This window comes from Hordeum vulgare, chromosome 3H, assembly GCF_904849725.1.
Source record: "Hordeum vulgare subsp. vulgare chromosome 3H, MorexV3_pseudomolecules_assembly, whole genome shotgun sequence".
Classification (NCBI taxonomy): Eukaryota; Viridiplantae; Streptophyta; class Magnoliopsida; order Poales; family Poaceae; genus Hordeum; species Hordeum vulgare.
The window spans coordinates 21,046,918-21,061,937 of NC_058520.1; the positions used below are offsets into that span (position 1 = coordinate 21,046,918).

General features: G+C 41.7%; 1 protein-coding gene across 1 annotated transcript; it reads right to left on the minus strand.

Moving 5' to 3' along the window:
• Nucleotides 1-11,192: 11,192 nt before the first annotated feature.
• LOC123439322 (germin-like protein 8-4) lies at nucleotides 11,193-12,308 on the minus strand. The gene is made up of 2 exons (XM_045116055.1): nucleotides 12,149-12,308; nucleotides 11,193-11,975 (listed from the first exon to the last, which is right to left on the minus strand). Exons 1-2 carry the CDS (start codon nucleotides 12,282-12,284, stop codon nucleotides 11,416-11,418), a joined length of 696 nt encoding a protein of 231 aa, XP_044971990.1. The 5' UTR covers nucleotides 12,285-12,308; the 3' UTR covers nucleotides 11,193-11,415.
• Between the last annotated feature and the right edge of the window lie 2,712 nt (nucleotides 12,309-15,020).

The following is a 15,020-nucleotide window of genomic DNA, read 5'->3' on the forward strand; positions in this document are numbered from 1 at the left end:
GTGAACTCCCGGAACCCATTCGTCATTCCCGGTACATTCCCGGTAACTCCGAAAACCTTCCGGTAATCAAATGAGGTCATCCTATATATCAATCTTCGTTTCCGGACCATTCCGGAAACCCTCGTGACGTCCGTGATCTCATCTGGGACTCCGAACAACATTCGGTAACCAACCATATAACTCATATACGCATAAAACAACGTCGAACCTTAAGTGTGCAGACCCTGCGGGTTTGAGAACTATGTAGACATGACCCGAGAGACTCCTCGGTCAATATCCAATAGCGGGACCTGGATGCCCATATTGGATCCTACATATTCTACGAAGATCTTATCGTTTGAACCTCAGTGCCAAGGATTCGTATAATCCCGTATGTCATTCCCTTTGTCCTTCGGTATGTTAGTTGCCCGAGATTCGATCGTCAGTATCCGCATACCTATTTCAATCTCGTTTACCGGCAAGTCTCTTTACTCGTTCCGTAACACAAGATCCTGCAACTTACACTAAGTTACATTGCTTGCAAGGCTTGTGTGTGATGTTGTATTACCGAGTGGGCCCCGAGATACCTCTCCGTCACACGGAGTGACAAATCCCAGTCTTGATCCATACTAACTCAACTAACACCTTCGGAGATACCTGTAGAGCATCTTTATAGTCACCCAGTTACGTTGCGACGTTTGATACACACAAAGCATTCCTCCGGTGTCAGTGAGTTATATGATCTCATGGTCATAGGAATAAATACTTGACACGCAGAAAACAGTAGCAACAAAATGACACGATCAACATGCTACGTCTATTAGTTTGGGTCTAGTCCATCACGTGATTCTCCCAATGACGTGATCCAGTTATCAAGCAACAACACCTTGATCATAATCAGAAGACACTGACTATCATTGATCAACTGGCTAGCCAACTAGAGGCATGCTAGGGACGGTGTTTTGTCTATGTATCCACACATGTAAATGAGCCTTCATTCAATACAATTATAGCATGGATAATAAACTATTATCTCGATATAGGAATTATAATAATAACCATATTTATTATTGCCTCTAGGGCATAATTCCAACAATCACGAGAGAGACCGAGAGGATACCTGCAGTTCGAGAGAGGAGAGGAATATGGAAGAAGGGTCCCACGGAGGAGAACGGCCAGATCGCGAGGCAGGGCCCCTGTGGCGGCGAGGTCGTAGGGCCGAGCTCCTCAGGCAGCTGGTGGCGGCTGTGCAGGCGGCTGTGAGCAAGGGGGCGCGTGGGGGCTAGGGCAAGGCCCAGCCCGCGCCCCTCTATTTATAGAGGCTCCCGATGTGTCGGACGTCCGACAGGCTCGGACGTCCGGAGAGCATCAGCCGTCGGACGACCAACATGTGCCGGACGTCCGGAGTGTGTTTAGCCGTCGGACGTCCGAGACTCGTCGGACGACCGAGAGAGAAGTAGGCAGAGGCAATTTCTGGGATCTGGATGATGAGGTGATTTGACATGGTTTATCACAAGGGACACCCAACAGTGTTGCCTACCAGAATTATATATACTACTTGTGGAAGGTAGTTGATTTATGCATATTATAGGGTTAAAACAAAAATTATGACGTGAGATGGTTCAAGTGAATAGAGTGGAGGTAACATCCAACAGTATTTTATATAGTGACTATACCTTCCCAACGCTCGAACAATGGAGTGTGTGGTGGGTTTAACCATCAAGTTCGAGTGCTACCTCGAGACAGGGACACTTAAGCATTTTTTGTCTCGCTCATGATGGTGAGGTGATAAGGAGTATTCTCGCATGTGTAGCAACCAAGGGCCTCTCAACAAACGTATTTTGGACATGGTATGATGTAAATCTTCTAATTTGATTACTATGATAAGTATGGGTCCAAAATACGGTCAAACGCATGAGTGCATAGAATCATGCACAAGTTATCCTATTACAAGAGCAAGGCACATGACACAAGGGCGATGGCACAAATTTGTCTCATTCATATGACCATGAGGTGCTAAGAGAACACCAACACTAAGCATTTCATCAGTGTGATTGACAAGGACATGCAGGAAATTACAAAGTGGAGAAAGTATTATGTTCATGCAATGATGCAACCTACACAGGGTTGACTCTAATGTTATACATGCATGAAGTAAATACTTGTTACCGGAAAAGCATTGGTATGGCATAGAAGTAGCCGAGTCATGTCTTGACTCTAATTTCTTCGTGACCAACACCATCTTCTTCTGAGAATAAGTCAAGATGGCAATGCTTCTCCAAAGTACCTAAACCACCAATTAAGCACAATATGGTCCCCAAACTTATTGGGTCCGAAGTATTTAGTCCAACTACAATATATATAGGGTAAGATCACTCAATTATGTGCATATAGATATAAGTTTTACTTTCAAGCACACCTTAACATTTTAATGGATACGTCTAATTTACCATATACATATATTGGATCAAAGATACGATAGACACGGCATGTGCATCTACACATAGTAGATATGCCTACACAAGCCTATCAAAATCCAAGGATATACAATTTGGACAAATGAACACATAATTGTCAATTACAGAACATTCATGTCGTCCAAAATGGATCAGGGTGACAAATCAACATATGATCGCACCCCAAGTTCAACACATGAACCGGTCAAGGCATCAAACCATGTAAGGTATGCATTTTGCACAACCTTACATGCATGTCTCACCCGAGTAGATGTATAAGTGTAGGTAATATGATTATAACTCCCACAACATTATGAAATAAATAGTACGAGCTCAAAGACATGCATGAGAGATTACCGGGACACACATGAATTTCTCGGCAAGTTATGTAGGTCAAATGAAGACAAAGCCGAAATAAAATGACCATGAAAAACACTACCAAGCCAGAGATACCATGTGTGAGAGAACATAATGGTATTTAGAATTATCACTGGTGGTAGATGTCAAACAAGCACAAAGATCGTTTTATACTCACACAAGTGTGATATGGGAGTTCAACCATAAGCATAATGTTTAGATGCCATACGTTAACATCCCAATTAGTTAGATTATAGTGTAGAGAAATAATTCGAAAGACATGCATCAACTATGCCCTTCTTTTAGGTACGATCTAGCGGCTAAGCCATGAGTATTGGTGTAGTAGGACTTCATACTCACGCACATCTAAGGGATTTAGACACCAACAGGGTTATTATGCGAATTAAGACATGTGGACCATCACACCACACAGTTATAGAATAACCCCATGTGGTAGATTCTGAGTGGCATACATCGGATGTTTTATCTTACCAGGGGATGTGACGTGCACAAAGCATATCACACTCCCTTAATGTGATAATCCATGTATTTATCATACAAGGCAATCAATCATCCAACTAAGCTGATAAGTGGATGCCAATTTGAACTTCGGATGGCTTTCACATCAAACGAATTGATTGGATAATCTTGCACCGTGAATACTAGATGGAGTCCAATACATATATACACATTTTGGGTTAGTGATGTGCGTAGAGCAGAACACTCCCCCTTAATGTGATGAGCTATTAACGTCTCAAAATACTCACACAACGGTGCAACTAGGATGCAAGTAATGATCAGGACTAGACACAACTATATGACATACATAACGACCTACACATGATAGATAACACATAACAATCATACTAGTAGGCGCAACATGTCAAAGTACATGCTAGGTACCAAACCTAGACATGAGAAGGAGTGGGGCAGGCAACTTTCAATGTAAACAATTTAAGTACAAGTTACCGCAAAGGGGCACATTGGATATGGGATATGGGCTCGATAATCCAAATGACTTGGCTTGAGATAATACGAATGATGAAGAGTCCTCAAATCTTCATTGTGTATCCAAGTCTCCAATGTCCTCCAAAGTCACCTATTGATCAAGTTTGAGCTTGTTGGTCCCCAACTACGTTGGGTCCTAAGAGGTTAGTCACAATAGGCTTGGCAACCCAAATGGTTCTTTTCTTGACACCATTTTGAGTACCAACAAACTTGGCAAACACATTGCCAACCTTATCCTTACCAAGGGAATAGCTATCATCAATAGTGATTGGGTTGGATAAGTTACCTCTCGTGCAAGACGAAGCGACGTGACCCTTCTCACGACATAAGTAGCAACATCTACGCTTTGCTTTCTTCCCAGTTGATTTCTCACCTCGGGGAGTGTTGGCTTGGGTCTTATTGGGAAGAGGTCTTCCTTCAACTTGTAGCTGAGTGTGTGATTGAGTTTGTGGTCGCTTCCCTTGTTGCTTGTGACTTTGAGACTTCGTCTTCAGAGGGCAAGATCTAACATGGTGCCCTTTAACTTTGCACTTGAAGAAAATGATTTTGGCCTAATTCTTAACTTGTTCTAGGCCACTCTTGTTCTCGTTTGAGTTTACTCCAACATCATTTTTGTCATTCGGAGATGTTTGCTCACACAGGACGTTGTTGGGTGTGGACATCCCTTCATGACACTTTTCCAAGTCTTTCTTCAAAGAAGTGACTTGGGCCTTGAGCTCTTCGATTTCCTATGCATGGTTAGTATCAAAGCAAGTACTAGAGGAAGTGTAAGCTTCAATGTTAGAGCAACAAGGCAAGGAAAGTAATTCATCACACGAGGTAGCAACATTATGAGTAGACGAATTACGAGGACTAGCACATAGAAATATAGTACTTTGACTAGAAGTAGTGCCATTGTCCACATGAGGCTCACTTGATGTTATCTTGGTGATGATAGCCTCATGAGCTAACTTTTGCACATTATGGGATGTTAGAAGATTGGCATGAGAGCTTGTGAGCATTACATGGTTTTCTTCCAACTTCCCATAATTGCTAGTTAGTAAATCAAGTTGAGCACGTAGCTCAACATTCTCCTTCAATGTTGATACTTCAAATGAGGTAGAGTTAGATGTACAAGTATCATCAACAATATGAGAGGAGTAAGTAGCAGTTAGAGACTTCTCATGAGTAGATTGAAGCTCCTCATAGATCTTAGAGGTTTTGATGAGCTCTCCCTTGACACTATTGCATTCAAGGAGAAGGACCTCAAAGTCCTTTTTAAGTTTATCATGAGCAACTTCAATCTCTTCTTTTGAAGATCTTAAGTCTCTACATGCTTTATGACTCTTCTCAAGTTCATGTTCAAGTTGTTCACTTTTAGCTTGTTCATGATTAAGTGAATCATTACAATTTTCAAAGTAAGCAAGAACATCTTGGAATCTTTGAAGAGAGTTATTTTTAGCTTTATGAAGAATTTTACTGATCACATAGATATTTTCAGTCAAGTCATCATCATCATCCTTATCGCAAATATCATCGTTATTGCACAGGGAAGATGATACCTCATTATTACCTCTTGCCATGAGGCACATGTGAACTAGAGGAGTTGATGATGATTCTTTTGGTGAATCAGATTCTTCATTAGTCAAAAGTACTTCATATTTCTTGATTTCCCCTAAATGATTAGTCATAGGGCAACTAGGGAGAAACAAGATATTTTGATCAAGAGGACACGGGATAGCAGGCATATCACTACAGACATTTGTCGAGGGATCTTTAGGTGAAATGCATGACCTATCAACACAATAATTTACACTATGTGTGGTGCTAGATATGCTCGTGTCCATAGAGGCTATGACATTTTCATCAACATATATTTCTTCACTCACCATGTCATTACCTTGTGAGATTGAAGATGCTGAGATGTGCAGGCAATCGGATATGGAAGTAGTGGTGGACTCTTTATGATCGAAAAGAGTGAAGAGCTCATGCACCAACTCCTTCATCATAATATCGTCTTCATCAAGATTGGACCCACAATATAAATCTTCAAGTTTAGTCCAAACTTCATGAGCTGACTTGCAAGTCGAGATAGACTTAAACACCTCGGGACTTATGGTTCGATGAATGGCAAGAAAAGCCTCACAATCAAGATACATTTCATTAGTAGATGAAGATGCATCATCCTTTTTGTCGGCAATCCCTACAAGAACAATCCGTAAAGTATTTGGGCCCTTGGTCCGAAAGTGATGAAGCATATGAATTCTTCATAGGGTATAATTTGTGCCATCAAAGTCAAAGCTATCATTGTGCACTAATCCAATAGTCGACATCGATACTCTCTAGGTCGTGAAACCTAATTAAAGAGAGACCTTGCTCTGATACCAATTGAAAAGACCACGATGACGCCTAGGGGGGTGAATAGGCTATTTAAAAACTTCTTCGGATTTGGCTTAAACCTAATGCGTAAATAAACTAAGAGGATACTTTTCAAGCACAAATCCTAAATGCAATAGGCACCGCAACGTGCACCAACAACACGATCTACCAAGATGGACACAACACGGTTACTAACAAGCACAAGTAAGTTACACAAACTTACTTGAGCTATATCACACGACAAGTAGGTGAACGACACAAGATACTAGATCACACTATAGCACACGATATATCAAAAACTGCAAGTGTGAACGTGTGGATATAGAGGGTATGCTTGAACGATTAATCTTGTACAAAGAAATAGTCAACTCAATATAATGAGCACAAACAATAGGCAATGTATGTATGCTCAAGTAACACAAGTAAACCACAAGTAGGGAGTTAGGGTTAAGGATAACCAAGGTCACTGAGACAAAGATGTATCCCCATGTTCACTTCCTCTTGGAGGGAAGCTAGTCACCGTTAGAGAGGTGGATGTTACCACGAAGGCACACTAACGCCACGAAGACTCACCCTATTCTCCCTTTGAGATAACACCACGAAGGCGTTTCTCAACCACTAGTGGTAAGCCTTTGATGTTGCTTCCAAACCCTCACAAACTTTTCCGGGGGTAATCACACGGATTGATTCCTCTCCGAAGAACTCCTACTGCCTAGGAGTCTCCAACCTCCAAGGGTAACAAGATCACGGGAAATGCTCAAAACTTGCTCAAATCTCAAATAGCTTGGGTTGAGAGCAGGAGAGGGAGACGATCTATCTTTTGATTGGAACAACTCTCAAAGGGGCTCACAAATGCTCTTGGGATCTAAGATTTGGTGTGAGAAAATGTGTGTGAGGTAGAAATGTGTTCTTATGAGGATATGGCTGTGTTGGGCACCCTCTCACGAAGTGGGAGGGGGTATTTATAGTGGAGAGGGGAAAGTGCCCGTTGGGGTCACTTAAGTGTGACAGTGGTCGGACGTCCGGCAGTTCTCGGATGTCCGGACGCCCACAAGGGGTCGGACGTCCGACAGGAGTCGGTCGTCCGAGGGATGTATATATATCAAGAACCACTGTATAAACGAACATGGACCGGACGACCGAAGAGAAGGTCGGGTGTCCGAGAGTTCAACTCTGTTCAAGGGCACCGGATTCCGAAAGTGGTCGGACGTCTGGCCCTCGGACGACGGGGGGAGGCCGGAAGTCCGAGTTATATGACTCTGGATTTCTCTGGCGCAAGGTTCCGGTTTTACGACGTGGTCGGGCGTCCGGCCCTCGGACGTTCGGAGGAAGCCGGAAGTCCAAGTTATTTGACTCTGGATTTCTGTGGTATAAGGTTCCAGATTTCCTAAGTGGTCGGGCGTCCGGCCCTGGGACGTCCGGAGGGAGCCGGATGTCCGAGGCATTGGTTCTGTTTTGAGATAAAAGCAGAGCAGTGGAGATGTGGTATGAGCACAAAAGTAGAGATGTAGTTTGAGCAAGTTCATCGCAAAACCTGTGATCCCCTCTTAATAGTGTGGGATCCCTAAAGACTCAAGAATCATAAAAAGGGTACTGAAGATCCATACTTGAGTGTATACTTTTATTCGTTGATCATCACTCCGCACCACTAACGTCAAAGGAAGTGGTACCTTTGAGTTAGCCCTTTCACTTGAGCTTGATGTTGTTGTTCCTTCTTGGCTCAAGTTGAAAGCAGGACATGATGAAGTCTTCAAGTAGCTCTCCCATACATAATGTGGAAAGCCTAGCTTATGTATTCATCTTCATTTGTCCACCATTTGAACATCCACAAGAATCAAGCATGTAGTGCTCAGGAATACTTATCTTGATCTTGTCCTTGTTAGCACATGAGCTTGTCCTTATCAACATATGATCATTAACAACAGCTGAAAGGGGATTAGTGATTAGTTATCTATATGTGTGTTGTCAGCAACACCAAAACACGATTAAGGGCATGGCTGCACTTTCAAGCTGCATCTTGGATTGCCTTTCCAATTACGCTTGGCCAAATTATCCTTCGTTAGAATAACCCCTTTGTGAACAAACCACATGAAGATCTTAATTCTTAGTGGAACTTTGACCTTCCATATATGCAATGATTTTGGAATAGGCGTTGAATCTATGAGATGAATGTACATAGATTTTATCGTAAATACTCCATTAGTGGTCAACTTCCAATGAACACTATCGGGGCAATCAGAGATGTTAATGTCCATCAACCTTCTGATTAGATGCAGCCAGCAAATCCATCTGTCGTCAATCAAGGCTCTACGGAACTGAATGTTAAGAGGTGTCTCACATAATATTGACGCAACGGACGCATGTCGACATTGTGCAATATGGTACAGCTGCGGATACTGAATAGCTAAGGGCGTCTCACCTAGCCATGTATCTTCCCAGAATCTAGTTGATTCACCATTACCGATGATAAACCTAGTCCTGTTGAAAAAGGCAGTTTTCGACCTCATCAAACCCTTCCAGAAAGGAGAGTCAGTTGGTCTTGTTGTAACGCGAGCTAAGGTCTTGTTTTGTAAGTACTTGTTCGTCGGAATCTGTACCCACATACCTTCTGTTTCCATAGATAGTCTGAACAGCCATTTACTGAGCAGACATTTATTTTTGACCTCTAAATTTTCAATCCTAAAACCCCCTTGTTCTTTTGGTCTACAAATGATGTCCCATCTAGTAAGCCTATACTTGGTCTTGACCTCATCACTCTGCCAGATAAACCGAGACTGATAGAAATCCAACCTTTTTCGCACCCCAACAGGTACTTCAAAAAAAGATAGGAGAAACATAGGCATGCTTGATAATACAAAATTAACAAGTACCAAACGTCCTCCATAGGATAAAAGCTTGCCTTTCCAGCAGCTTTTTTTTTCAAATCGATCGTCGATGCATTTCCATTCCTTATTTGATAACTTTCGGTGATGAATAGGAATCCCTAAATACGTGAAAGGTAAATTCCCACTTTCACAGCCGAACAATTGATTATAAGTGTGCTATTCAGTTTTGGCCTTTCCAAAACAAAACAATTCACTTTTATTAAAATTAATCTTCAGCCCAGATAGCTGCTCAAATAAGCATAAGATGAGTTTCATATTTCTGGCTTTGTTAAGACCATGCTCCATAAAAAGAATCATGTCATCCACATACTGTAGAATAGAGACACCCCCATCAACAAGATGCGGTACTAGTCCCCCTACAAGGTCCTTCACAGTGGCTCGCCTAATCATTAATGTCAACATATCAGCAACAATGTTGAATAAAATAGGAGACATCGGATCACCTTGTCTGAGACCCTTCAGTGTGTGAAAGAAATGACCCACGTCATCATTTACTTTAATACCGACACTTCCTTTTTTTATAAACAGTCCACATGCTTTCGCCAAAGCTCGTCGAACCCCTTCATACGTAGGGTTTGTTGCAGGAAAGACCATTTGACTTTATCGTATGCTTTTTCAAAATCCACTTTGAAGATAACACCGTCAAGTTTCTTCGAGTGTATTTCATACGTAGGGTGCTGCTGTTGCTTGCACGCCGCGGCCGCTTGCTTCGCTGCTAAACTACTGCTTGCGCTGCTGTGCTTGTTCCGTTGTTGCTGTTTCCACATCGTCGTGTTGCCGCTGCTTGCGCGCCGCCTCGCCTCTGCTTGCTCTGGTGCTACACTCAAATCTATCGCGAGAAAAATGAAAAACACCAAGAAAACACGAAAATGTAGAACTTTAATGCTCAATTTTATTGATCAGTGATATGTGTATGTTATATTTAGGCTTCCGTTGCCACCAATACATAGAGGATTCGGAGAGAGTCCCTGAGAATACAACCAGTTAAGTTGCCCTGTAGATAGATCTAGAGTAATAATTTAGGGCCTGTTTGGGAGTGCTTCAATTCATCAAAATCAACTTCACTTCATCAAATTCATTTTGGAACAGTTTCATACAGAAGCTATAGCACTATCAAGTTTGGCTTCCATCTAGCTCCAGCTTCAAGAATATAAAATTTGGTGGAAAGAATCTATTTGATTGGTTGAGGGGAAAGAAATGAAGGGGTATCCACTTACTGGTGGCAGTGATGGGTAATTTTCGCCCAACTTCAACTTCTAGAGTTTTTTGAAGCACCCTCTCACTAGCTTCATAAAAACTTTGAAGTTGTACTCCAGATTCTAGTTTTTTTACGGAACGACATATCGTGGAGCTACCCCGTTTGACTTGTTTTTTCTAAAGCAGAGCTGAATTTTAAGGAGCAGAGCAGTCCCAAACAAGCTCTTAATCCCATTCTATTACACTTGTTTTTTTCCAGTGGAATATGGAGTGTGAAGGTGTACAATCTGGTTGGACAACTGTGCGCATGTCAATTGAATTTTTTCATATATTAAAATAGGTGTTTAGCACAATCAAAGATAGTCCCAGCGGTCAGGACGTGGAGTTTCTACACCTGGACACAAATGCTCCTGGTGTGAACAGTTAAAAAGTAAAAAATATTTCAGAAAATTCTGATTTTTGTTGTGGCTTTAAGATGTTTGTTGTGCATATAAAATTTCATCTCAAAATCACATTTGCGGAAGGCGTGGTAAAAAAAAATTGATGCTCTAAATATGTTACTTTCAAACACATTTTGGAGCTCTGATTTTGTATTTTTTGCCACAACTTCTACGAATGTGATTTCGTGGTAAAAAAATTCATGCACAAAAAACATTTCCTTAAGTACGTCATAAAAAGTTCAGACTTTTTTTACTGTTCACATCAGGAGCATTTGAGCTCATGTGTAGAAAGGCGCACACTTCCGCAGCAGTTACCCCATCTTTTGGGTTTATTTGTTTTGATTATTGTCAATTTGGATGCTTGGTGGCAAGGAACTACACATAAGAGCAGCTCTCCATCTATGATGCTTAACCGTCACAACAGTACAAGTTTGCTTCTTTTTAAACATGCTTCTTGCAGATGTAAATTGCTGTTTTCTATTTCACTACTTCATGCACCTTTCAGTGTCAGCGACGAGGGAAGGGAGCACATCCATATTACATTTATTAAACAATGAGAAACAAACATCACCAACAGATTATGACATGAATCCGACGAAAAGTATGTCTTGTCACGGTTCAGAAAGAAAAGAAAAACTCGCAGCTCGCAGGCATGCATAAATATGAATTACATGCCATTTATTCTATAGAGTGTCCCATATTAACTTTCCAATAGGTGCAAATAACAGATAATATTTAGTAGTTGTTGTTCTCCCAGAACTGAGATTGGAGCCAGTGTATTAGATCCTTCTCCACCTGAAACGCCGTGGCGAGAACATCATCTGAAATTGGTGGATTTGAGCCAAACACTGCATTGGCAATAGAAATAACCCCAGGGTTTTGGCTGCTGAGCGAGGATAACGCGGCTGCTGGCTTGTCATGTGCTAGGTTCATTTGGAAGTGGATCATTGCTTTTGGGAATACGAATACATCACCCTTTGTAACTATCTTGGAGAAGAGCCTGTTTGGGTTGGATGTGACAAACCCAAGGTAGAGTGTTCCCTCAAGCACGGTCAGGAGTTCAGTGGCACGGGGGTGTATGTGTGGCGTGTTCACCCCTAGTGGTCCATAATCGATGCGTGCTAGCGAGATACCCAGGGTGTTGAGGCCAGGGAAATTTATGACATTGATGTTGGTGACGTTGGACCTGACCTTGCTGGCCTTTGTATCCCTAGCCTTATCCAGCATGGCCGGGTTGAAGAAGTCGTCTGAGGTTGCAGCCATTGGGTCCTTGCACGCAAATCCATTTACTCGTGCTGCATGTGTAGAGAAAGTAATAAACGTTTAGTGTTGACAATAGTTTATTGCCAACATGTAGTAACCTTCAATGTGACTAATGGTATGCTATGACTAGATTAATTACTACATCAACGAAACTAGTAAGAACATGCACATACACATGCATATATTACGTACTAGTAGTGCATACCTGGGGACTTCATATCAGCGATGCAGAAGTCTTGAAGAGGGCTAGGATCATATGCAGTGGCGTGCCATGAGGCCAGAGCAAGAAGGCCGGTAAGAAGATAGAGTAAGGAGGTGGAGGATGCCATTGTGAGTTTCATTGTCTATGAAGACATGTGTGTGTGTGTGTGCTTAAATAGCCCCGGATTAGCAAAGAAGGTGGCGCAAGCAATAGGGTGGCGGTATGCAGGAAGGCAGGAACTTGCATGTGAGTTAATAGAACAAGTCAATTACGATCGAGAGGAACTTATCAACGGATTAGAGTATTTTGTGCTGGCTGCTAGAACTTATTTGATGGTCCAACTTTTTAAGTTTGCTTAATTTAATGTCAATGTCTGCTCCACCAAGTAACTTGATTTGTGTGCCTAGCTGACATTAGATAGCTTGGACGAGTGAGTAGCAGTTAAATATGGTCATTTCTTTCCTTCACATAACATGTTTTCTAGGCAAAATGTGGAAAGTATGGATGCAAACCCTGAAGCTTATTCTAAAAGTCCAAGCAAGTTTTTTATAAGCATACTAAAAATATATATTTAATTCACTTCTAGAATGAGCTAAACTGAGTAGGAGGTAGCTTATAATTCTAGAAACCCAAAATCACCAGCAAAAGATTCATCTCCACAATCATTTGGAGAAAATAACTCACGTCAAAGTAAATCACCTCCACTACCTGCTCGCTACTATTCAAAAAGCTAATCCTGTGGACATATATAGATCTTTAACATATATATACTTGGAACGTCTATCAGTAATTTGTTTCTTGAAAGTTACTTCTACGGGATTCCTCGAAGATATTTTCCTATACATATAGGGCATGTTCTGATGTCCAACAACTTCTCAAAATCTTCTCAAATTCAGCTTCTAGCTTGGGTTCCCACTTCACCAAGTGCTGGGAAACCATTCGGCAGCACTGCAACTTCTCCATCAGTGGTGTTGTGAGGCATCAATGGCGTCTGGGTAAGCTCCTCCTTCCCATGGTATATCGACCGAGAGAGACAACCAGGAGGGTGCATGAACGAGACGCACACACATACACACACACATGACATGGAAAACGAGCCTCCGGAGGTTCTTGCACCCACCTGGATATCGAATCGTTTTGTGCAACACGGTGGCATATCGATCCTAAATAGGTGAAACTCTAGATTCTTCTATACGCGAAGCTTGGTTTTCGTTGCTTCGGCAAATTGCACTACGGCCAAGGATTGCTTCGGGAATTTTAGCTTCTTGGAGCTAATGCGTTCGACCCGATTTCTAGTTCGGAGTTTGTGAAGCTGTGAGTTGGAGAGATTCAAAACATACCCATAGATGGTTTCCCTGGTAGGTGTTCAATCAAGCTTAATTGCAGGTTCAACTGCTCATGTTTCTCTTAAATAAATATATCTATACAAATCTGCTCCACTAAGTAACTTTCATTACGTAATCACGAGCCTCACTAGTTACATATATCAGACGGATTTTATGATCAAGATGTGCCACCTAACAAAAGAGTTCAGTCGAAAAAAAAAAATAGTACACAAGAGTTATCATTATCGTACCCATTGGATATTATCCAGTTCAGTTAAACCACATGCTATTTCTAAAAGAGTTGTGCAAGTTTTGCAGCACGGCAAAAATAATAGAAAAAAGCTCACCGTCATCCCGTGGATAAGAGCGGCCGCGGCCGCCACCTCACCGACAACTAAAGGATCGTGATTTGGTGATTTGGCTTGTCACAATAGATTGTGATCCGCCGACGGTGATGTGTGTCTGTTTTTGTGACAATGTATTTTTTTAAGGGGGCTATATGTAAGAGGCTTCCCATCAAATATTTTGCCTTTCGAGATAGGCTCTGTGATTCATGTAGCAATGCGGCTTAGATTCGTGGATATTCCGTGCAAGTAACGGAAAACAGTGACCGGTTCAACCATGGAAAAGTCAGTCATCTCTGACGAATATGAGAATGTGTGCAAACCTGGTAGTTGTGATTAGGTGAACAAGCAAGATTATCATAGATTCTTTGGGTGATATGCTTCGTTTTCATATAAGGCCTTGCGTGTACCTACATTCTTTTCTCGGATTTGGAAAACTACACAATCTGCTGGCGCCACCTCATTTCATCATCAGCGGGTCCACTCAATGTATCCACACATTTGATTCCCATATATCTCTGTCTAGCGACACCTAAACTAAGTAATACTCCCTCCTTTCGAAAATACTTGTCCTAAAAATAAATATAATGAATGTATCTATAACTAAAATAAGTTTAGATATATTCATTTTTAGGACAATTACTTTCGAACGGAGGGAGTAGTACTTTTTAGATAGTGCTTGGTGACTGGGTATAATATACCGACAATGGTTGACGACTGACTGAACTACTCATGTTGCTAATTCTATAAGATTGCCACGTTAGAAAGAACACATGTAGGTAGTAACTAATCTCACGGTGCACATGTACTGTTAGAATACATTGTAATGAGATATAATTGATTTAAACACGGTTTCCTATTCTATCTCTTCTTCTGTTTATCTCCTCCTTCTTCTACCGAATCTCTGTGTAATCTCTTGATCGCACTCTTGGTCGAGCATCTTGTAAGCCATGGCATCCCTTGTCTAAATATATCTGCGGCCCGAGAAAATGGTTTAACGCTTTTCAATTACTTTTACATGGTAATCAGAGCATCTTCTTCCGAGAGATCGAAAGGAGATCACATCTAGCGTAGACTCATCATCAACCTTCTCCATGACCTCCCCTTCCACCGAATCCAGTACCTTGAGTACCCTCGCCACATCTGTTGCGTCATCTTCCACCTTCGCACCCTCTTCCCCCACCTCCGCATTATTGAACGTAACCA